The sequence below is a fragment of the Dunckerocampus dactyliophorus genome, chromosome 2, assembly GCF_027744805.1.
Source record: "Dunckerocampus dactyliophorus isolate RoL2022-P2 chromosome 2, RoL_Ddac_1.1, whole genome shotgun sequence".
NCBI lineage: Eukaryota > Metazoa > Chordata > Actinopteri > Syngnathiformes > Syngnathidae > Dunckerocampus > Dunckerocampus dactyliophorus.
The window spans coordinates 17,589,851-17,615,383 of NC_072820.1; the positions used below are offsets into that span (position 1 = coordinate 17,589,851).

General features: G+C 40.5%; 2 protein-coding genes and 1 long non-coding RNA gene across 7 annotated transcripts in view; 1 reads left to right on the top strand and 2 right to left on the bottom strand.

Annotated features, from left to right (window-relative positions):
- The window catches only part of iba57 (iron-sulfur cluster assembly factor IBA57), a 5,729-nt gene extending 2,550 nt beyond the window's left edge, over positions 1-3,179 (bottom strand). Inside the window, exons 1-2 of the mRNA XM_054766507.1 lie at positions 2,732-3,179; positions 2,194-2,537 (exon numbers count right to left, since the gene is read on the bottom strand). Of these exons, the coding sequence (XP_054622482.1) occupies positions 2,194-2,537; positions 2,732-3,081 (694 nt within the window). The 5' untranslated portion in view covers positions 3,082-3,179. The remainder of the gene's footprint in view (positions 1-2,193; positions 2,538-2,731) is intronic.
- LOC129174817 (uncharacterized) lies at positions 2,544-20,417 on the top strand. Its single transcript, XR_008567797.1, has 3 exons — positions 2,544-3,046; positions 10,134-10,318; positions 15,095-20,417. It is a non-coding gene; the product is annotated as an uncharacterized LOC129174817 (long non-coding RNA).
- On the bottom strand, positions 4,102-24,640 carry gjc2 (gap junction protein gamma 2). Of its 5 annotated transcripts, none has more exons than XM_054766501.1 (3): positions 24,574-24,620; positions 24,240-24,321; positions 4,102-7,375 (listed from the first exon to the last, which is right to left on the bottom strand). In XM_054766501.1, exon 3 carries the CDS (start codon positions 7,344-7,346, stop codon positions 6,096-6,098), a length of 1,251 nt encoding a protein of 416 aa, XP_054622476.1. In that variant the 5' UTR covers positions 7,347-7,375; positions 24,240-24,321; positions 24,574-24,620; the 3' UTR covers positions 4,102-6,095. The 5 variants fall into 5 exon arrangements, with proteins under 5 accessions (XP_054622476.1, XP_054622477.1, XP_054622478.1 ...); XM_054766502.1 differs by having other exon boundaries at positions 24,240-24,324; positions 24,574-24,618; XM_054766503.1 differs by lacking the exon at positions 24,240-24,321 and having other exon boundaries at positions 24,574-24,640.
- Positions 24,641-25,533: the final 893 nt, after the last annotated feature.

Below are 25,533 nucleotides of genomic sequence, written 5' to 3' on the forward strand. Positions count from 1 at the left end.
TACATATCAATATCATTATCGACAGAAAAAAACAATACCGATATGATCCGATATCACTTTCATGCCAATATTATCAGACATCCCCAGTTATTACTATTGCAATACAGTGTTCCCTTGTTTATCAAGGGGGATAGGTTCCCAAAATAGCCCGCAGTAAGTGAAATCTGTGAAGTATTATATATGTTTTAAGGCTGTAAAACCCCCGACAATACACTTTATAAAATTTTCTCTGACAGGCATTAAAATTTTCTCACATTTCTCTCTTGTATAAACATTCAAGTTCAAATTTCGTTTTCGTTTGTTTTTAATGATCAATCTACTAGGTTGACACAAGAAATTATTAAGTGGCTCACACGTATTCACTCTGACCGTGCCTCGTCCTGGCGTATATCCTTGTTAAAACATATTGCTCCTGCCATCGTCCTCCTCATTCCACTGCTTGAACCAAAGATTAATTTAGCTGGTTAACTTCTTCTTCTTCTTCTTTTGCTTACTGGCGGTTTGCAAGTAGCTCACACAGTTAGCGAGTTTGCTAGCGACTACTGACCATAACAGGAAACGGCATGAAGGAGACTGATTGACAATGGTCCACAGCCAATTAGGACGCAGAACACAATGGACGGGTTCTCCCTTAGCCAATAAAGACTGTTGTGGCTCTATATTTAGCCAGCTATTGTCTACTGTGGGTTCCTAATATGCTCGTACAGGCACATAAACACATACTGAGACTAGGTGGAGTCGCACACGTCTTCAACTCTCATATGAGTATACAACACCCTCTACTGATAGAAGTGGTAAATACAATAACAGACACATGCAAAAGAGCACCGATAGATCGCTCTCATACACCACAAGGACAGAGAACACTATGCGCGTTCCTACGCTGCTAAAAAAATATGCAAAATTGCACTTTAAAAAATCAGCGAAACAGCAAATCCGCAAAAGGTGAACCGCAATGTAGAGAGGGAACACTGTATTGTATAAAACGACAACTTCTTCATTTTGCTACACTTTTGTTTGTGCATTGTTGCATAAAATGGTTTAGCTCTCAGCCTTGTGCCACCCCTATTCCCTGCATTACTATACTGTATACTAGTGATGGGTCCGGGAACAGCGACACATCGGCGCATGTGTCAAGCTCAAAGAGCGAAACCGCGTGTCGGTGCGCGTATAGCTTTAAGAAAAAGTCACATGAACAATACAGTTGCTGTTTCGCCTGTCTGTGAGGCACCAAAGTATGTTTATAAGGAAGCGAGTCTGTCGTCTGTCATCGGGGTGCAATGTCTCAGCAATAAGAACAAATCTTGAAGCACAATTCTTCCATTGAATCCAGTGTGACATGGAGACTGAAATAAAAGATTTTTCGCCGTGTGGGACCATTTTGATCTTATATCGGCAAATAAGCCATTTGGTTTTATTTCCTTATTTCATCCCGTTCCTCTGAAACAGTTAATACCAAGCCCCGGAGGGGACACGGACAGAAAAAAAATAAGATGGGTAAAAAAAAATTTTTTAAAAAAAGAACTTTTGCGAGAGAATGCAAAACTATTTTGCGAGATCTCGCAAAACAGTTTTGCGTTCCGTCACAAAACTCTTGCAGCTACAACCCACTTTTTATCAAAACAAACCGTCTTCTGTGCAGTCTTATATTGATCTCTATGAGAAGCTGGCAGCGAGACCAGAGCGCAGGGACAGTCTACAAATGTCTCTTTCTTCTTCTGTATGATGGCGGTTGGCATCAATGTTGACAACTCCTCAGTAAGACACTAATCTATTGGCTGTTCTGAAAGGCGATAGATTACGTCATTGGCTACAAATAAATATACGAAGCTTTGTGAAAAGTTTGTGAAAATGAACTTTTACATATTTCAATTTTATTAGGTTATTCATAAATTTGTTAATAATGATGGGACTCGCACCTTCTGCCTTGCAAAGGACCACTATACTATCAGAGAATAGCACCAGAAATGGTAGTATGTGGTACTATACTATCAGAGAATAGCACCAGAAATGGTAGTATGTGGTATTATTGTGTGTTTGTTTGTGTGCGTGTGTGATGCGCACCTTTTATGATCCAGCAGGTGTCAGTATTGAGCAACACTGCGACACAGTACCGACAGTGTGGATACAGTTGGGTAATGTGCTGCAACGCTTCACGAGGCCTCATCTACCCATAACTACTGTATACCTTACCTATGAAATAGCGATGCCTGTGATAATCCTCTATGTCCCCTTTCTCACATGACGCAATCACATCCAAGGGGTCCACCCGACTATCCAGCACCAATCGCCACCCCATGTCTGGTGTTCGTGGATCCATCTCCCACACCACGGCCTTCTCTGGAGACGACAGCTCAGGTTTAAAGAAATGTTGGGTTTTTTGCATGGGGAGCACTGCCCACACAAACAGGTCGGGACACAGGTTTATGTCGATCTTTCTGCGGGTCTTGTACACTTTTAGGTGTCTCGAGAGGGAGTCCTTCATGGTACTGTCACACTCAAGGAGAACGCAACTTCCTTTATCGGCTTCTTGATGACTGAAAGGAAAAACAAAGTGTGGATGTCAGGTGAAATGATTAAGGCTTTCAGTAAAATACAGTAAAAATACCAATAGTACACACATTGACTTTCTAGGTCTGGTATTGTATCACATTACAGATGTACCTCATGCTGTAGCCAGTAACTGCCGGACAAGCACAAATAAAACAATAAATGTCACATGATCGCTCACCTGTACAACATGACGTCATAGAGCGTCCTCCCTTGTACGTTGAGCATGTGCGCATATAAGGCCCCGCATCCGGCCTCCTCCAGGGCAAGCACGTCGTTGGTCACAAGCCCCTGGAGGAAGGGGCTAATATCGCTTCCATTGACACGGAGAATGGTCCTGTGGCCCAGGCGGTAGCAGCAAGCTAGCTTAGCCGGTTCACCACGGCCGTCAAGTGCCGCCTGATTGTAGTGCCTCACCGGGAGCCCCGCACGGGCCGAAACGCCAAACCAGAAACCGGTGTATTTGCTGGCGAAAACACCGAGAGGACCGCCAGAGGTGAGCGCCCGCTTTGCGAAACACCATGGTCTCATTTTGAATTTTCAAGGGAGTTTACTGCGTAGATAAACGAAAAAATGGGAAATGCTGACTGCAATGTAATACAGTACACTGTGGTGGCCGCCATGTTGGAATACCCACAATGCTTTGCGTGATAATAGTGGAACACGTGAGTGGCTGAGGCTGGATATAAACAACCAGAATGAATCAGCTCAATTTATTACAAAAAATAGATACTGTATACTTTGTATATTTTGTTATTGCTATAACTTATAGTACTTTACCATTACTTTACATTCTCATGGCTTCTAAGAATGTAAAGTAATGGTAAGGTGCATCAAAAAATTATGTTGTGTAAAAGTTGTGTAGCATATGTCAAAATTAGTATTGTCACCATCACATCTTCATATTATGTATTTATTTTATAATGTACAGTCGCCCTTCACATCTGCACAAAATTACAGTAACCCCTTTTCGACTGCAGTAACTTTACCACAGAACTGAGTGTGTTTGGAACACGGGTTCCGGGCTATTTGAGAGGAGCCAAATTTGGCTCTGCCTGGGTGGTAGTACTTTTTAAGTGGAAAAGAAAGGTTTGTCATTTGTCTTAGTAGAGTGGGACTAATAAAGGCTCAATTCTATTAAATATAATTTTTGCAGCTAAAAGCAACCAATAATTATTAGTCAGTGCCTCTGAGTACCTGGAAAAAGCACTATAAAAATGCTCAATGCATAAATTTGCTATTTTGCTTATAAATACCTACCATGTCGCTCATTCAAGACTGAATATAATTTTAATTTAGCCCAAACTTACGCAGTTCCTCAAATATTAAACTTTTTTGCACAAAAAAAACAAAGGCAAAATCGTGGAGAGACAAACAATGATGCAACAATGATGAGGTCGTGACATCACTGGAGGATAGCACTTACCAGTCAGAGCAATCAGATTGCTCTGTTGTAATTCCTATGCTGTTGGCCACTGGGGTGCTGCATGGTATGTGGCCATTGCTGTGATCTGCTGTACCAGTAGATAGTGTGAAATGCAGAATCATAGAGCTTCAGAATAACTTTATTTTCTTGAGAATAAAATACAGCAACAGTCTTAGTTTGAGGCACTTTGATGAATGATAAAGGCAGGATTAAACTTCAAAATCAATTTTGAAAATACTAAAGACACTCATCTTCAAAGACGTAACATGCCTAACCATAAATTCAATGTGTAGTTTAACTGGTGAAGTTGGGGTTTCTATCGAAATCTATGTAAAGCATGCATCATCTTTAGATAACACAAAATCAGTACCGTATTTTCCAGACTATAAGTCACACTTTTTTTCATGGTTTGGCTGGTCCTGCGACTTATTCTCATGAGTGACATGTGGGGTTTTTTTTGTGTTCTTTTTTTTTTTTTACAATGACAGCCGCGACAGGGTGTGTTAGGCCTGTGTGCCATTGAGTGTATTTGTCATGTTGTTACACTTCAATGCCCCTAGATGGCACTAACATCTGTGGACTATGTCTGTTGTATGGAAGCGCTGTGAGTTGTGCTGTCGCTATGCTAGAGACAAGATGCTGCTGGCCACTCTGAAATAAAGCCACCCAAACAAATGGTAAATGGTCTTTCACTTCTATAGCGCTTTTCCACCTCCAAGGCATTCAAAGCGCTTTGACACTGCTAGCACATTTACCTACTGATCACACAGCATCAGGAGCAACTGGGAGTTCAATATCTTGCCCAAGGATACTTCGACACGATCACGGGAGGATGGAGGATCGAACCCGCAACCCGCAACCTTCACCTGGTCCATGCCGCCCCAAACAAGAGATAAGTTTCTCTCTTTTTAGTTGATATATGAAGATATCACAGCCAGTGTCTGCTACTGTTATACTAGTGATATTAGAACGATGACGTCACAGACCCACCATCGCTTCATCGCCGTCACGTGACCAGAAGTGAACTTGTGAGAGACTGGCAAAAAGTGGAGGATAGAGGACAGAGCTCGAGGGACAAGTGGGTGCTTGAACAACGTGCTGCTGAGAGAGGCTTGTAAACAGTTCAGTTACGTCTCCACGCCCACGTAGTTGCCAGTTTTGCGTGCAGTAGAGGAAACGGCACGCCATGTACTTCTGTAGTTGGTGACACCAAGGATGAAGAATTCAATGGATTTGGTAGTGATTTGGGGTGAGTTTGGCAAACTAGTTATGTTACGTTGTTTAGGCTATAGTGATCTGAATGACATTATGTTCACATGCCTACAACCTATTCACGTTACATGAATAGGTGATGCCTATTTAGCCTGTTCTCCATTTTATTGTTACTAAAACTTGCCTTTCAAGATTAAATGTCTGTTCTTGATCTCTGATTTCATAAAATCAATTTTAAAAATGCGAATTATAGTCCAGTGTGACTAATGTTTTATTTTTTTCCCTCTTCATTGTGCATTTTTGGCTGGTGCAACTTATACTCCGGAGTGACTTACAGTCCGGAAAATACGGTACTATAGGAAAGAAGCCATTTTTCTTTCTTCCTTTTTTATAAAAAATATTTTAGGGAATAAACAAGATAGCATGAACTGACTGAAAATCATGAAGATAAATGGATTGTTACTTTATCAAAATATTATTTCACATTTCAACCTGCTTCCAGCAACACTCATCCATCCTATCCATCCATTCATATGAATTATATGAATCACCAATCATACTTCCCGAGTAATCAGCCACTAAATCCCATTTAGCAGCAGTCGAGGGTAGATTAGATAAACACTTGCTTGCTTGGAATGCTCTTGTTTCTATCGTGATGATTTAGTTCAATTAGAGACCAGGTCACTAACGAGGCCTACTACAGTATGTTAATGGTTGAAAGCACAAAATTACACAGGATAGTAACAAAGATGATTCTCAACAGTTTTTGTGTGTATTTTATGTTTGTCCCTTTATGTTCTCTAATCCTTTAGATGGTCTGATTGGAGTCCACCCTACAAATCCTCCAGCTTTGTCACAGTGTAGTCACTATGTCTTAAATTATGACTATTAAATCACACATTTATTTCTAAATCCAGACTGAGGTTTTTCCATTTTTAACAATGGTAGCAGCCTTCTCCGTGGCTGACTTGGGCCTAGCTCCCTGCTTCTCCTGGGCAGTGTTGACTCTGTTTTGCTCCGCCATCGTCCCCCCTGACACGGGACTGCTGGTTCTGGAGGTCTGCTGGGTGTTCTTAGTTTGGTAAGTCTGAAAAGCCATATCGAGCTGCTCCTGGGCGACACGCAGGTGCCGGTGAAGGCTTGCCAGATCCGAGGGGATGTTCTCATCCGGGCTGGTGCACTGCTGTTCCTGGGCCACGTTGGCCATGTTCTGCTCATGAGTGATGAGGCTGTTGGCCATCCTGCTGGGCTTGTCAGTCTTCATGACCAGGTTGTACCCGGGAGGGGAGGCCGGAATGTTGCGGGAGAACGGGTAGCCGCAGGTCCGCCGACCATGCTTTCTTTTCAGGCGGAGGGTGTCTCGGAAAGTGCCGATTCCCAAGTGGAGCATCTCACACACGTTGAGCACGAGGCAGAGACAGCTTACCACATACATGATGAGCAAGAAAATTGTTTTCTCTGTTGGCCTGGAGATGAAACAGTCCACTCGGTGTGGACAAGGAACCCTGTTGCACACAAAGGAAGGACTAACTCGGAACCCATACAAGAGGTACTGTCCTGCGAGGAAAGCAACTTCAAAGATGGCTCTTGACATGAGTTGAAGAACATAGATCCGCATCAGCCCCTCTTGCATAATTCTCCGTCGGCCGTCATGCTTTGGTGCCTCTTTGCAAGTGCTGTTTCTCTCAGGCTTGGCCTCCTGAGCCTCCAGAGTATCTTCATAGAGCATAGGCTCTGCATCATCATCTTCCTCTCCCTCCAAGACATCCTCCAGATGGTAGCCCTCTTTCCATCTGGAGTGAGGAGCTGTTTTTTTCCGCATCCTGTGGTTCCTCCTCCGCTCCTCCTCCGAAGTGCGGGCGATTTTGTGGATGGCGTAGCCCATGTACATGATGGACGGCGTGGAGATCATGATGATCTGGAAGACCCAGAAGCGCACATGCGAGAGTGGCGCAAAGGCATCATAGCATACATTGTCGCAGCCGGGCTGCTTGGTGTTGCAGGTGAACTTGGTCTGCTCGTCCGAGTAGATGGACTCTCCTCCTACTGCCGTGAGGACGATGCGGAAGATGATGAGCACGGTTAGCCACACTTTGCCCACAAAGGTGGAGTGGTTGTGGATCTCTTCCAGGAGACGAGTGAGGAAACTCCAGCTCATGTTGCTCTTGCAAGCTTTTCAACTAGAGTCTGTGGAGAGAGGACACGGAACGCAATCATTCACTGTATGGAGAGACTGGATAATTTCCCTGCATTCAAGTGCCCAGGCTAACTGTGAGTTTGTGTCCTCCTAAGGGGGCTCTCAGATGGGCTGCGAAAGGTGATTTGAGCACCTCCAAACTTTGGCTCTTTTTACTTCATGGTTCAGACACAACAACTCTGAGCTCCAGAAAAAAACACTATGGCTTTTTAATGTCCTTTTTAGACTCTCAAATTTGTCTTCTGCTTTTTATCCATTACAAAAGTTACCATTGTTGACACTGTGGGCTATTTAGGGTAGTTATGTGCTCAGTTCCTGATTCCCCTGATCAAACTTCTTAACCATAGGTCCATGGTGCAAGGAAGTCAAAATAGGGACTATCAGTTGGTCAGTCTTTAAGGATTTGGGTCTCGGGCCATTTGGGGACTCGGAGGTTTGAGAGTTCAGTTCCACTGCAGGTGAAAACATTACCAAAGATACCAAATCAGGTTGTTTGATTGTATAAAAAGACACAAATTTCTCTCTCTCTCGATACATAGATAGATCTATCTATCTACATACACAGGTATAACAACAGTCTGACTCATGGTGACATCTTTCAAAGAACACTTTAACAGTACTAAATTCAGCACACAGCACCTTAATGACCAAAAGGTTTATATACAAACATGTTCCTATCCATCCGTTGCCAATTAACCTAACATGCATGTTTTTGGAATGTCGGAGGAAACCGGAGTACCCGGAGAAAACCCACGCACGCACGGGCCAACATGCTAACCGCTAAGCCACCATGCAGCCCGCATGTCAGTTGTATGTCAGTTTATGATGTGGACATGTGCATCTTATACACCAGTGCCGCTTATATAGAACCAATCTTGTTTTTCTTCTAAATTTACGGTCGTAACAGGCACAGTAATGATAACATGTATATACAGTAAAACCTAGGTTCCCAAAGTGAGGTACGCGTACCCCCAGGGGTACGCCAATTATAGTAGGCGTACGTGAAAATAAAAAGCAAATGGCGTCTAACACTGACAATTACAAGTGCGCCTGAAAGTCTGACGGTGCAAGGAGAAGGGAGCAGAAAGACACAGCACGAATTTGGTAATTGTGCATCATATAAAGAAGTAAGTACGTTTGATGATTATTTTGTTCATTAAGAGTATTTAATCTTGGCGATTTCATTTATATCAGTGTTCAATCCCTGCATGGCGCAGTGGTGAAACCTGTCACTGTGAGTGGGGATTCCCCAAAAATGAGGCTTTATCGTTGGTTGTATGTATTTTTGTACTTTAGATACTAAATGTTAAACTTTCCCCTTCATTTGGTATTAAATTGATATGCAGCGTTAAACCATAGCCATCGTGAATGGACAAAAAATGTGATTCTCAAATTCAACCCATTCATACGGAAGGATGCCAACATCAGACTGATATAAAAGATACTGTATGTAGGATGATTACTTATCTATTCATCAGTGTTCATGTGAAACTTTATCAAACTTTAACCATGCAAAATACAAAAATTTGACCCGGAATTACTGTAAAATGAATTAAACAATTAATTCTGTTCAATATTTCTAAAAGACATGTAGGATGATTACTTATCTATTTATCAGTGCTCATGTGAAACTTGTGACCACGACCTTGTGAAAATGTGACCACGCAAAATATAAAAATGAATTCAACAACTATGTTCAATATTTCAAGTTATTAAGATAAAAAGGTGTATGTTTTTTTTTTTTAATTTTCAAAGTGTGTCGGACTAAGGGGTACATGGCTTCAGGTCAAATGTCTGAAGGGGTACGCAACTGTAAAAAGTTTGGGAACCTCTGCAGTATAACTTAAAGTATTTTTCCACTGTCCCAAAAGCAATTGGAAAAGATGCCCCAGGCCAGCTGGACCAGACAGACAACTGACAATCGAGTCAGTCACCATGATACTGATTCTGATAGATGGAGCACATACTGTAGTGCTTGATATCACAGCCATATACACAGTTGTTCTAGCTGTGTCACTACGCCAGAAAAGTAGTTCCAGCCAGCACGAGGCGGCTGTCTAGAACGCACAGTAAAGGGAAAGACGTGTGTTCTTGTCTCAAATAAGGATTGTGGATGATGGGCAACATTTTTTTTAAAGTGCAGTTTTCCTTTTAAAGGGTGCAAAAAAAAAACAATGACATTGACCCTTACAAACAGTAAACATAGACATCTCTAATTAGCACCTGAAATTTGCATGCACAGCTGTGGCTGTAGGCAACCTCCTGATGTGTTTTATTTTTTTATTAACGCCATAAGATGGCAGTAACTGCATTAAACTATCATGAGTGGTCACAATCCAGCAGTTTTATCTCCTTTTCAGTTCTACCTCTGCATTATGTGCTGGTGTGAGACTCATCAGCACTCTTACATGCTGGCTTAACAATTTGCTCCCTACGACTATTAGAATGTTGATTCTGTTGCTCCTGTGTTGTGCAATATACTCCTTGGTAAATAATGATCAAAGACAGCTATGTTTTCCTTTTCAGTTTCTCAGGCACTCATCATCATTATTATTATTATTATTAAAGTTAGCATTTACGGTATTTGAAATGGCTTGCTTTATGTTATTCCTAGTGACAAAGTGACCATTTTGGGTACCGTACTACAGTACTGTGACTCATGCCGAAAAGTGGTATGATGCTCTGCATAACCATTGACAATGTAAACCCCAAAATAACTGGGCTTAATTCTCCTCACAATCCCTTCAGGCTGTTCAGTCATGGGACCTGAGTTCATGTTGACCCGGCATGGGATATGCCATCTCCCCCGCCATCTGAGGAAGTAGGAGCGGCTCTGCCATGAGGCCCCCCCCACAGCCCCCCTCCAGATCCAGCACTACTGACACTGGGGAGGGCTTCAGCCTCATGGAGACAGATGGCACCAATGGTGGTAGGTAAGTCTGCCTCAGGATGGCATGACATGATGGCGGCTTTGCTCGCTGCAGTTTTCACACAAATTTGAATGAATTACGACATCCGTTTCCATTACACCTTAAAATTTAGATTAGTAGTGATCCTGATAGTACAGTATAGGTTTTCATCAAGAACCAATGGCATTCTAAACAGGCACCAGGGACTGTTAATTTGACTGATTAATTATAACCAAAACACACAATCAAAAATAAACAGAGACTTTCATTTATTACGACACTTTTAACACAATTGAGTTGAAAATATATACAGTATGCAATTTCCTTGTGATAAGCATTTTCTGGCAAGGTCAAAGTTACATATTGCAGGATTTGATTCATAGCTGATAAAGAATATATAAACATTTCATACATATATTTAAAATATAACTTAAGTCTGTACTTATGATATGTACTTATTTTATAATGTAAAAAAGTTATTAATCATCAAGTAGACCTGTACATTCTAATCACATACTGTAAAATTGTTGTGTCAAATATTCAGGTGTTTTTCTCATATTTTCCTGCTCTTGTGTTTCTAAATAAGGTAACCGCGATATTAGGTACACCCTTCACAGTGATTCACTGCAGTTCCACACCACGATGGACCTAATGACATGGTCAGTTCAGGTGTATCCATTGAAACACAGCTGATAGTAGTGATATTAAACATGCATCCATTCATTTTCTATGCCGCTTGTCCTCAACAGGGTCACAGAGTAGTGATATTATTGAATGTAAAATGCATTCTTTTCAAATTTTGCAGTCGGGTATTTACTGTCAATGTATGTACAAATGTACATATTTTACATGGTTAACTACACAATTTCTCTCTTATGGCTACATTACTGTACATTTCAGGTAAAGACACAACATTGCGTCCCATTTACCCACCTGGAGAAGTTGTACAAACATTTCTCGTCCTAAAGGTCCCCCTGTAGATCCCCTGCACAGTCTGAGGCACACAACACCACCTCCATCCTAAGGTCCCCCGGCTCTTCAGTCCTTTTGGAAGTGTTCCACAGCACCACAAACCCCAAAAGAGTGTCGGAACTTACTAAACTGTATGTTCTTCTTTTTCATTTAGTTTTTCTTGACACACAGCCTCACATTGTGACTTGCGTCTAGATAGTAGTACACCCGTCTTCTGACCAAGTCGGAAGTCTTATTTAAAAATTGAAAAAAAGGGGGGGGTGGGGAAATCCTCTGGCAAGTGACTCTCATCCAAGAGTTCAGACCTGAGGATATCTTACTGCAGAATAAAAAGCAACACCACTGTGAAGGAGCGTGTTAATCCTGACACAGACCAGACAGCGGTCATGTGCAACATTTGTAACACAGATGATGACGGACCCTCTCTCTCTTTTTCTCCTTCTCTCGTTGTATGTACTGTATACCTCCCCCTCTCCCTACATATGCATTCATCTACACACACATTGGACTTATTTGGCACAACTGCATGTTAGGTCCAATACATCAATAATCTGCTTTTACAAAAATAATAATGCTGTGTTTTTTTTTTTTTTGATTAGAGCTATTCATTTAACAACCACTTGGCCATACGGTAGCCAAGTGGTTAGCATGTTGGTCACACAGTCAGGAGATTGGGCATCTCTGTGTGGAGTTTTCATGTTCTTCTCGTGCGTTCATGGGTTTTCTCCGGGTACTCCGGCTTCCTCCCACATTCCAACATGCATGTTAGGTTAATTCCATAGGTATGAATGTGAGTGTGAAAAGTTGATGGTCTATTTGTGCCCTGCGATTGGCTGGTGACCAGTCCAGGGTGTACCCCGCTTCTCACCCGAAGTCAGCTGGGATGAATTAATATAACAACCATGAGATCATAATATGACGTATGAGGAAAAAAGTCTAGTCCAGGGGTCTCAAACACAATTCACCTGGGGGGCCGCTGGAGGCTGGGCCGCATCAAGTATTGGGAGTAGGGCTGGGAATCTCGGGGTACCTCACGATACGAGGCATGGCTCACAATAACTATAATATCTTGATACAGTAACGGGTGAATCCAATAAATAAATAATTTCAGTTTATATTTTGCTGCATTCAGCTGGGATAGGCTCCAGCTTACCTGTGACCCTAATGAAGATTTGTCTTCTTTCTGCTCCCTTTCATTCTGGTTTGAAGAGTGTTTGTTTTAATGTCATATTGTTTTAATACTGTTTGTTTGTTTGTTTTCTCTTTCTTGAATGAAAAAAATGTTTCAAATCAAATCAAATCAAGCGGTATAGAAAATGAGTGGAATTTTTTTTACCACATTTTTAAGTTGCTCACTCACTCTTAGTTCAGTGTAGGCTTATGTGTGCATCCTACGAGTAACATTGGCTTGTCGCAGGCCGTATTACAGTAATCTTTGAAGACAAGTTGCGCTAAATGTGACTCGACGGGCCGCAAATGGCCCGCGGGCCACGAGTTTGAGACCCCTGGTCTAGTCTATTGAGAAAGTTGTATTTCATTCAGAGTTAAGTTTACAAAAATAAAGTTGTGATCTGACAAAAGAATATTACAGCAATAAAATTTTATTCTTTGAGGAAAAAAGTTGTGGTATTACATTAATAAAGTCATATTTCTTAAATAAAGTAAGTTCTTTGGCTCCATTTGGCTCAATCAGAACAGCAGAGACGTGGCATAACTGTTTTGGTTTAGAAAAGGACTACAGAGTCAACTACGGATGACATCATAGACTGGCAACGGGGGTGGGCGTGGGGGTGCACACACTTCCGGTTGGGTTTCCATTTTGTTGGCATGCTAATAGGCTGCTCGCAAGGGTGTCTTGTGATTAAAAATGCACTACTGGACTCACACAGTGTGTTAATAACACAACAAGGCGTGCACCATATTGCATGCTAACCACAAAACATATGTGAACCGAGGCAACATCCATCCATCTATTTTCTATGCCGCTTATCCTAATTAGGGTATGCTGAAGCCTATCCCAGCTGACTTTGGGCGATAGGCGGGGTACACCCTGGACTGGTCGCCAGCCAAACAACATATAGACATATAGACAAACAACCATTCACACTCACATTCATACCTATGGACAATTTAGAGTCACCAATTAACCTAACATGCATATTTTTAGAATGTGGGAGGAAACCGGAGTAGGAGAACATGCAAACTCCACACAGAGATGCCCAGTGGAGATTCGAACCCAGATCTTCCCGATCTCCAGACTGTGTGGCCTGTGTGACTGTGTGCTAACCACTCAGCCACCGTGCGGCCCCCAAGGCATCATGTTAGTGTAAATGTTGGACGTAAACTGAAAATCACGCTGACTTGGGTATATGCTAGCTGAGGTTGCACTGTATTACAACAATTAAATCACATTTCTTCGAGAATGTAGATGTGATGTGAGTAAAAGTGCTGTATTTCTTGGAGGGAAAACAGCCAAAGTATTCAGAATAAAGTAGTAATTTTTTTTTATGATAATAATGCCGTAGTGTTACTAGAATAAAATCCTAATATGAGAAAAAAAAGTTGGAAAATTAAGAGGGAAGAAATGGAAATATGGCCAGACAAAAAATATTTCTCTAAGAAGTAAGTCAGACTAAAATAATGTTGTAATGTCGTAATACACTGAAAGAAAAGATAAAATCATAATATTACTGTACTAGAATGAAGTCATGTTTGAGAAAACTGAAGTCATATTCCTCAGAAAATAAAGCTGTAATGTTACCAGAATAAAGTTGTACTTTTAATAAGAAAGTTAGCGGTGTGAGAGAAAGTTCTCATAGAAGGGGGGGGGGGAGTGGTCATATTAAGTAGTATTATTATTTATTTTTTCAATATTCCAAAATAAAGTTGTAATGTTGCAAGAAAATGTCATGTCATGTCATAAGATTAAACCTGTAATATTCCGAGGAAAAGTAGCAATATTTAAAAGTTTGTGTTTATTGTTGGAAAAGATTCCCAATGTTAAGCGAAAGAAGTCGGAGTTCTTGGAGAATAAAATCGTAATGTATTGCTAAAAAGCCCGTAATTAGTACAAATTGTTTGGAAAATAAAATCAGATTTCTGCAAGGAAAAAAAAACAATATTATGAGGAAGTCATGATTAGAACATGTGAAGGTGTAATGTGGCAAGATCCTTGACAGTCCTCACCTTCACACAAGTATATCTTTATGCTTGTAATATCTGGATTTTCATACTTTCATAATATATTACAAGTTTTTTTTTCTGATAATAGACATTTTGTAATTCTATTCCGTAAACACACCAAGCACCCTAATTGCTCTCCATTAGTCATGTATATATGGGAGAAAAAAAAAAAGAAGTTTGAGGACATTTGAAACTTTGTAACATTGAGTGCAGGTCTGCTCAGTCACATCAAGTGTCATAATATTTACATCTCCAATCCAAAAGCATGGCCAGATAGCTCTGGTCAGGTCACAGTTCCACACTTCTGCTCCACATCTACTTCATGTTTATGCTCAGCGCTGCGATGACCGCACAAACACACTTTTTTTTTTTTTTTTTTTTAATAATGTGTACCCTGCCTCGCTGTCACATTCGGGAAGGGATACTTCAAAATTCCATTTGCTTTTAATAGATGACAAAGAGATTAGTGTCTGGCTTGTATTACTTAAACATATCTGGCCGTCATCACAGTGAGCATATTGTTAAAATGGTACCGTCAAGAACCCTCAATCATGAGGCGTACGCAGGCGGAGATAACATCCTATCAGTAGGGATATTAAAGCTTAGAGAAAATAGATGGATTTCACTTTGATATATTTTTTACAGTGCAAAGAAAGCCATATGGGCCTGCAGGACTCCTCCTCCAGAGGCCTGCCCCTCCAGCCTCCCCTCTCCATGTGAGTGAGGAGATGTGGCATAGCCATCACCCCTGGTGAGAAGACAGAGGATGCTGCTGGAGTGAGCATTCGGGATTTGGACATGTGCAATCCCGCAGGGACAAATAAGCACGTGTTTGGAATATTTTTTTTTTTTTTTTAAATCTCCAACTTTCAACACATTTCTCTCCTTGTGAAATCTCTCCCTCCTCCAAAGAGCACAGATGGTCCCACGAAAGATGGCTGACAAGTGAACATTGGAGGCATTCAAGAACGTCACTTTGAGTGAGCGTTCCTAGACAGTGCGTGAACGTGGCTGTCTCTGATGGACAATTAGCACTCGCAGGTCGCAGTGATCTAATGAAATTTGATACTGACATGCATAGCTTCTCTAAAATAGCAGTAACAGAGGAGAGCAGACTTGACCCTTATTATTTTCAACCCCCCTTCCCCATTATTAAGGAGTATTATTGAAATAGTCTTCTGACTACACAAACACTTATCTGCTATAATAACTGGAAATACAATAATATGAGGTCAATTATATTTCATACATCTCCTTAAAAAAAATTTAATCTGACAAACTTAAAAATATTTACAAATTAATTGTAACGTACGAATACCAATCTGCTATAGTAAAATATATATCCAATTATTATAAAATAAAATAAATAAATTACAATGCTTACATGTCACCCAAAATATTTTGTAGTTTAAAAATGTTTTTTACTATATTTTATGTATATTTTAGTATAATAATACATTCATTCAGTAAAAGGCAATGTATAGATGCTAAGAAATTATTTTTTGTAAACTTAAAAACCCCAAAAAATTCATTTACATTTGTTTAAATACAAATAATAACATTTTTGGCCCACTCATGAATTGACTTCACTCTTTAACTCGACTTGCGTTGCCATTTTAGATAACGTCACTCCTTTTACAGACAGGCGGTCTAAGCCTGTTGGTGAACCGTGGCTGAACGACACCACTCGTGCACTCAGACGCGAGTACCGCCAAGCTGAAAGAAAGTGGAAAAAGGCCAAGTTGAAAGTGTCTCGGGGGCATTTAAAAAAACGCTTACCAAATTATCAGAAAGCTGTCAAGTCTGCAAAGACTCAGTATATCCAATCTTGTGTCCAATTACAATCATAGACCTCAGGTTTTATTTAATGTTTTGAACAGGATTGTAAATCCACCTGAATGTACTGGAGTGGTTCCCTCTGCGTCATTATGTGAAAAGTATTGTTCTTTTTTTTAATGACAAAATTTCCACCTGTCGTTCTGTAGCCATATGTTGCACAGCGCCAGGTCCGCCTGATGTTTTTGTGTGCACAGCCGTATGAGCAGTCCAAGCTGTCTGAGATAGTCTAGACGTGTTTCATACCAATTGGCCTTTTATCTTAAAGTTGATAAATGCTTCTCTCACTTCTGGTTATGTTGCAAGTGCATTCAAACATGATGTTGTGCAGCACAACCTAGAACCCTCTGTCCTGTGAAATTACAGACCCATTTCTCAACTCTCATTCTCGTCAAAAGTTTTGGAAAAAGTGGTCTCATCTCAACTCAAACAACATTGCTGAAAAATTTCAATCTGGTTTTTAATCCTGTCATAGTACAGAAACTGCACTTTTAACAATTTGCTTTTAATAGCAGACACTGGTGGCTCAGCCATGCTGGTGCTTTTAGATTTCACGGCAGCCTTTGACACGGTTGACCACAATGTCCTTCTGTCCCGCCTAGTGACATGTGTAGCACTTAAAGACACTGTCCTCCATTGGTTTTAGTCGTACATAACTGAACGGTCCTTCTCTGTCAGGTTTGGTCCATTTTCATCAAAGACTTCCTCTCTTGGCTATGGGGTGCCCCAAGGTTCTATTTTAGGTCCTGTCTTGTTTTTATGTACTTGCTACCATTGGGTTAATTTTTTTTTTTTTAAACGTAACATTTCCTTTCATTGTTTTGCAGATGATGTACAAATATATCAAACCCTAGAATCCAAAACAGATTCATTTATGGCCTTAAAAAACTGTCTCCACGATGTAAAAATGTGGCGGTCAATCAATTTCCTTAATCTAAAGGAAAAGAAAAGTGAAGTTGAAGTCCTCACTGGTGTTAAGTGCCGTAGGCCCTCTTTCATCTTATTGCTGTTTTGAACGCGAACCAGAAAATTTTGCTGTAAATTAACCGAAAAACAAGCTAACTGGGGCATACGCTACCCAAGGTTCCACTGTATTTGCATATCTTTGGAGAAGCAGTTCTTGTTGGATCTCATTAGATTGTGTACCTAATGTTGTGGCCAGTTAGTGTATAACAGCACGAACACCGCGTGTCTTGAAACAAAAATGCCAAAACAAAAACGCCAGTAACCCAGGGAGTCCAACCAATGACAACTTTTAAGCAACGGTCGCCCTTCACGTCATCAGATAATTCGGGCTGTTCTAGCTTTGGGACAGTGTGGTTCATGTTGATAACTATTGATTGAAGTGCCCACAGCAAGGCAAAAAAAAGTGTTGCATTCTCCTGTAAGACTGCTTTGACATTGCTGTCTCTCTCTAGTTTCAAGGTCTGGCATCATGTGACAGCCAAAGCACGCTCTTTAATATTCATAAGGATAATATTCATTAGACGGTAAATTTAAAAACAAAACACAGAAGGTTTTTTTTTTATTGTAGCAGCAGGAGCAAATAACATCATTTTGAGAATGTGTTGATTAAAGGAAAGACCTAATGTGTGTTCACCTTTTAAGAGGTCAGTGGGAGCTGTGAGGGTTGTAGTTGAGTGAAGATGTCGACAACTCTCCTTGGCCGAGACTAATGTCATCACCAGTTGTGTTTTTTTAAGCTACACGGCTGCACTGAACAAAGTTGATGCGAGCAGACTGCGGGGCTGTGAAGGTCCGTGTTTATGTAACAGACCGAGCTGCGCCCATGTGACTCCGATATGCCCCCCCTTGGAGAAGAGAGTGACACAAGACACCAGAGCGAAAACATGCAACTCCTCCTTTGCCGCCTGTGCTGTGTGGCGCTATCATTAAAAGTGCTGTGGCCGGGTGGCTGCCGTTTGGGGGGGCTATCCCATAGGCTGCCTGAGAGTGGTGGCAGTCCCATCTCATTTGTTCATCTTGCTCCTCGTTGCCCAGGCCAGCCTATCCTACCCCCGGGCTCAGCGCGTCCCGTGCCAGTTTTACTAAGGCCCGACTCCACTGAAGCGACTGAGATTAAAAGCCTTGAGGTGGATGCCGGCAAACTCCCTCGAACCGCCACTCCTCAGAGAGCTAGGCTACTTGCTTTGCGTGTGCATGTCACTGTTATAAATCTAAAAAAACACAGTGGGAACCACCATGCCCATGTCAAAATACAACCTGCTCTTTCTTTAGCGCATTCTTAAGTGCATTTTTACATTTCCAACTGCAGAGACACAATTTCTGCAATCCCTTACCATGCGCTTCGACAAGTACTAGGCAACGAATGGTGATAACCGGCCCCCTATTGGTTGTGGTCAAAATGCTATGGAATGCATGTAATACAGATTTCTTCAAAGTTTTTTTTTTTAATTATATAATAATGAGACAAATGGTCAATATGTTATGGACAATTAGTTGCTTAATCCCCCCTCTTACCCCTTCAAAAACATTTTTGTAATGAGCCAATTTTGCTAAAATGTTACACACGTGCTTATGCCCCTAAGGATGTGTGAGTGCATTGAGCTATGTGAGAAATTTTAAGTCAATTAAAAGGTTTAATGACAGTGCCACTATGTGGTCTATTTGTCAGAAGTATAATAGCACAGGCAACACAGGAGGGGTGCATGCTTTGACAAAGATTCACCCTTTTGCGTGCAGCGGTTCAGGAGTAGAAGTATTCTCTTCCACAAACATACGGTACATTAGGGGTGCCTTAGAATAAATGACTATTCGACAAGTCGATTTGGAGGAATCTGATTTCAGGTAAGGTACTGTTATTGCACACCTACCATGTTTATTTGCTTATCTGAGTGTTTAAGCCTTTTTCTTTAGGTGGAAAAAGTTGCATGAGATGTATTTATTTGTAGGGATCCCCATTAGCTGTGCTTTTAAAAAATAAAACGAAAAATCGGCGATTAGTAGACAATGGACAAAATCTAATCAATCATATCCGACTATGAAAATCCTCATTCGAAGACAGCCAGCCCTCCAGTACTTTCAGTCGTGCAAAAAATAGAACACCCCCGGTGTCCTAACTTAATAACACAGCTCATAAAGTGTGGTGCACAAAGGATGACTGAAGATGGACGGATCATCATTTTTGATGGTGGGGCAGGGGGAACGCATCCGTTATGACTCAAATGGCAAAAAGAGAAAATACTGTATTGGCCGAGCCCTCTTTTTCAAGACTCGTTTTTGGACAAATCTAAGACTTTTTTTTAAATTTTAAATTGTTTTGAATATCAAATGTCGTCATCAGACCGGACACATTTTTGCAGCAGAATCCTAAAAACATCTCAATGAATTAGCTCAGTTATTTCAGTACAGTGGAACTTTGGTTAGCGTCATTAATTTGATCCAGAAAGTCTGACCGCGAGTCTGAGACCCCTGGTGTAGGCTGCATACGCTACCACTCATGGATTTGTGACTTGCTAAGGCATTAAAAAAGTTTATAGAAAATCAAAAAAAGTTGGTTCCATTCCCAGTGTCACAGTGCCCTCTACTGGTCAAGCTGCAAACTTACCTGCAAATGCAAGACTCCATGTCCATCACCCCTCAGCAAGAAGACAGTTCTGTCTCAAGGTATGTTGACGTATTTTGACTTGTACGTAACTTACAAATAACATGTGTGAACGGGCGTCAACGATCGCATAACTTATTGCCCGCGGATGCGGGACGTATGAAGCATACGTTGACATACTTCGAAAAGTTTTATGCAGGCACAAAATTTTTGGACGGCTTAGACGTACTACGACGTGCTTCCGCGTGCTGTTAACATATACAAAACTTACCCATAACTTATTCGACGTACGCCAGCGTATTGGCCAAATTTTTCATACGTTGGCGTAAGCTGGCTAAATCGTCAAGGTGTGACAGGGCCCTGACATAGGTATCTGTGTCTGCCCCCCAAAAAATCAAAATCAGTCATGTCCTATCCGATAACATTAAAGGCAAAAAATAAATAAAAATTAGGGATGTCCGATATTGGCTTTTTTGCCGATATTGTCCAACTCTCAATTTCCGATTCCGATATCAACCGATACCGATATGTATAACATCATATATCTTTTTCTTGAGTAAAATTGTTCTAAAGTAACGATACTCTTAAATGAGTACAGTTGTTTTGTTGGCTACTCCACACATCTCTGAGTAGATAATTCATGTATTACACATTTTCTATAAGAATACATTTGTGTTGCTTGTGCATTGATTTATGTTATTTTTGGAAACATTTCATTTCTTTTTAGTTAAAGGGGTATTGTTTAAAATACATGAATTTACTGATTATTATTTTGATTGTTAACTTTATGTTCTTATTTTATATTCTTATTTTAACTGTTTCCCATGTATATTAGTGCACGTGTGAATGTATAAACTTAAATTTCTTTAAGAAAGGCACTTTATGAAAGTAAGTACATTTATTTGTATTCACTTACAACACAGCCTTGCCTCATGCCAATATGGCGGCGACACTGACGTAAGGCTCAGCACTCGATGCAGCGTCTACCTATATGGTTTTGACAACAGCACTTCCTGTTTTCCAGCGTTCTTTGCTCTACTGTTGTTGTAAATGGCTTCTCAGTTACATGTTTAGAGCTCACATAGTTGTTGATTATTCAGCATTATTTGTTGGTAGTGTCTTGTCTGTTGTTGTCTACCTATTACGTTGCTGTGTGATGTTTTTTTTTAGCTCTTTCTTTAAAGACACCGTGAGTAAGAATGATATGAGGAATGGTAACCTCCCTGTGATTTGATAGACGCTAGTAAGGTCATTGTGAGTTCTGTTATTACTTGGCTTACTAAATAAGAACTTCTTCCTCACAGTCTTGTGAGCGGCCCGGTATTAACTACATGACTCAACAATGTTGCAATTCTGTGACAGTTAGCGATAAAGGCTTTATATTGGCAGTTGCTGTAGGGGAAAAAACAATACCGATTGGCTGATATCACATGTCTGGAAGATGATAGCGAAGCAGAGTTACCGCAGTGGAGCGCAGAAGAGTAGAAGGTGAGTGGAAAAACTACCAAAGGTGTCAGCCTGTTTCACAGTCACAACAAATGTACTGTAGACTCAATTACAAAGTTTGCTTTGGCCCTCCAAATGACTAAATACGCCCCAGTCTCCACTATATTACAGCTGTGCAGATTCTTTTTTTTTTTCAGTCGTTTACAGTACATGGACACTGTGTGTGTGTGTCTCTGGGCTACGTACGCCATTTCATATTTGGACTTTGTCAGCTACTAAGCGCTCTCAAGACTCTCATCCAGCGCGGCATGATGTTGATGTTTATCATGGTGGCAAGTCATCAGAAGGGATTAGGTGTGTCGTACGATTCTGTGATTTTTTTCCCCCTTTTATTAAACTACTCTACTCTACTACTCTTTTATTAAACTACATGTATTTCATACCTCTATTTGCAATTTGTACATGTTAACTTAAATGGGGTTAAATGAACAGTGCATTTTCTGGAAAGGTCCTTGAATCTCCAGATGTGTGAAAAAAATGGCTGAAATTTAGATATTGATGAAATCATATATATTTGTGTAATTTTGTGCAGAAAATAATTATAAAAAGATAACAAAGCAATTAATGATGAAATATTGTCATTATCATTAATAATGTTGTTGCTGACATTTATGAAATGTATTTATGTAATTCTCCCAGAAATGTATGTATAAAAAATACATCAATGAAATTATTAGGAATTATAAAATCCTAACTGCCACTTGACCTCACTAGGGTCTCACGAGTATGCTGGAGCCTATCCCAGCTGACTTTGGGCAAGAGGCAGGGTACACCCTGGGATGGTCAATTTTAGGGTAAAAGTAACGCCGCATTTGAGAAAAACATCATACCAACAGTAAAACATGGTGTTGGTAGTGTGATGGTCTGAGGCTGTTTTCCTGCTGTAGGACCTGGAAGACAGGCTGTGATAAATGGAACCATGAATTCTGCTGTGTACCAAAAAATCCCCAAGAATAATGTACGGCCATCTATTCGTGGCCTCAGGCTGAAACGAGCTTTGGTTCTGCAGCAGGACAATGATCCAACACACCAGCAAGTCCACCTCTGAATGGCTGAAGAAAAAGAAAATGAAGACTTTGGAGTAACCTAGTCAAAGCCCTGACCTGAATCCTATTGAGATGCTGTGGCATGACCTTAAAAAGGCGGTTCATGCTGAAAAACCCTCCAATGTGGCTGAATTACAACAATTCTGCAAAGATGAGTGGCACAAAATTCCTCCACAGCGTTATAAGAGACTTGGTGCAAGTTATCTCAAACGCTTGATTGCAGTTGTTGCTGCCCAAGCAGTTAGGGTGGCCCAACCAGTTATTAGGCTTAGGGGCAACCACTTTTTCACACAGGGCCATGTAGGTTTGGATTTTTTTCCCTTAATAATAAAAACTTTCATTGAAAAACTTCATTTTGTGTTCAGTTGTGTTATTTAAATTTTCTTGATGATATGAAACATTTAAGTGTAATAAACATGCAAAAAAATAAAAAATTTAGGGAGCGGGCAAACAATTTTTCACACCATTGTATATCCCACAGGACATGTATTTTTCCCCCTCATGCATGCCAAACCAGAGCATTGTTTTGTGTACATGATTACTTGAACACCCACCAGCTAATGAAGTTTTCCCATCAGGGCATTAAAACCCGAAACACAACTTGCCATCCGAATGAAGACAATAACATAGCTCTGACTGCAGAGCGCGAAGGAGGGCTGGTGGTGGTAGTGTGTGGGGGGGGGAGGCTCATCTTTGACATTATCTTGTCTTAACTGGCAATGTCATGGGCCGAACAGGGGCACGCCCGGAGGAGCGGCAGACCTCGTCAGGGTCATTTGCAGTACAAGACAAATGTTAACTGCATCCTTCTTCTCCCTGCTGCAGACGCCTTAGTCCAACCCAGTGAACTACCAAGACTGCAAGGAGTGCTGCAGGGGATAACAGCACCCGCTATCTCACACTTACTCATGCAATAGTTCTAATGTGCGCATTATATCGGCTCTCGTTAGCAGATAACTCCGCTTTGAACGCGGCGATAGGAGAAGGTTAGCGGCTGAGATCAAGGTTGTATATGACGTTAATTATTCACACTGAGCCTCAAGGTCATACAGCGAGTTTGTCAAGGGTGGGTTTATATGAATATTGAGTGAACAAAGACGCCTATATTTAATGCAAAAAGAGCTACTTGCAAGGCCACTAGATGGCACCCACCTCACTTAAGAGTATCATTCACAAATGTTTTAAAATATTTTATGTACTGTACATTAAATATATCTTAATACATATAAATATATATGTGTGTGTGTGTGTATATGTGTGTGTATGTATGTATGCTTGTGTGTATATATGTATACACACGTACGTGTGTGTTATCAATTAGGTGGTCAACAATATTTGTAAAAAAAAAATATTTGTAAAAGTATAGAAAATATTGCCAATAAAAGAAGTGATAACATGTATTTTCATCATTCACGCATTCACAATATTTTTTTCAAAAGTGTGTTTTTCATTACTTGGAGGGAAGCACTATATGTAAAAAAATATATATATATTGTAAATATGGTATAAAAACTATTTTGAAGTATGTAAAATATATATAGAAATAAAACATAAAAAAGATCATATTTTGAATTTGTGCTGTGTGTGTTATGTTTTCCAAATTTTGGCAATAATAAATACATATCAAACATGTACGATTCATATTTTTCATTTGTTAGAAGGAAGCATTATAATGTAAAATAAATAAATAAATACATCATAAAATAACATTGCCAGTTGCATCATTCATAATATAATTTACAGAAGTTCTATTGGTAGTTACTATTTAGCCAAATTATCTCAGCATATCAATGTATGACTAAATATGTGAAACGAAGGCTAAAAAATGTTCACTGACCTGACTTTATGTTTTGCTGTCCTTTCTGACAGAGACATTTATGGGACAACGAGGACAATGACCTGCCTTGTACCCCTCTGAGCTGCTGGGGCGATAAGAGTCCAGGAGCAATGACCCGGCAAAAGAAAATATGAAAACATGCAGGCAATAAACTGTAAATAAATAAACTATATATATTATTGTAATATTGTACAGAACATATTTCAAAGCACTGTGCAGGCACACTTTCCGAGGCAAACAGAGGCAAAGCAACATTCAGTGTAAAACATTTTTAAGTATTTGTGTGAAAGCATTGTTTTTCTGCGTCCGTGGCTAGTGAGTAAATCTCACCTACCTGTCCATGTGGATGGAGTGTCTTATGGCCGAGCATCCTTCAGGGTGGGCATCCAGAGGCATTGTTGCACTGCTCACGCTCACAAGAAGCAGGATGACATGGCAGACAATAGGTCATTTTCATCAAAACCCTTTCACCACCAAGTACAGGCAGCAGAGCATCAGCACTGAGAAGGCCCCATTGTTGTTCTTGTCCCCCCATACCCTCGACCCGTATACCTCCATGGCCGTGACTGTTTATTTATTAATGGTTTCTACTACAGCCCCATTCATGATTTTTTTTGTTGTTATTTTGGCAGCAGAATGAAGGCAAAAATCAGGCGGTGGATGGGGGGGCTCATGCCTCCACAAGTGCATTCATTAGTTCCCTTCTTTAAATCCCAGTTTACTGGGTACACCTGCACAAGCTCTCAGTCTACAACCACAATAATAATCATAATGGATTATAAATGCATGGCTGTATCACGCCAGGCATCTTTTACATCAGGTATGTTTGGACCAAAAAGTGAGTAGCAGACCCATTCCGGCTAGGTCGTGGATACCTTGTCAGAAATGACATTCAGATATTCAATACATAATATTTTGGACTTGTTTTTATGGTGCGTTCACACTTGTGATGTTTGGTTCTTTTACAAGGAACTCATGTGTGTTTGTTTTGCTAGTACGATTTGTTTTGGCAAATGTAAACGTGGTCATCCGGACCCTGGGGTCTACCAAACAAGCGGGCTGAGACGGTTTGAGAGACTGGTCTTGCCAGTGAATTCTGATGCAGAAATGACTAATATGTAAGACAACATGTGTTGGAAGTGCTATCTCTCCGCTCTGCTCTTTCCCTCTGTGTGTGTGGCAATGGCACTCTTTGAAAGTATGTTTTAGCTTTTTGTGAAATCTAAGATGGTAAATATAGTAGAATAAAAAATAAACTGCATATTCAACCCCACAGACAACATTTTGGTTTGGA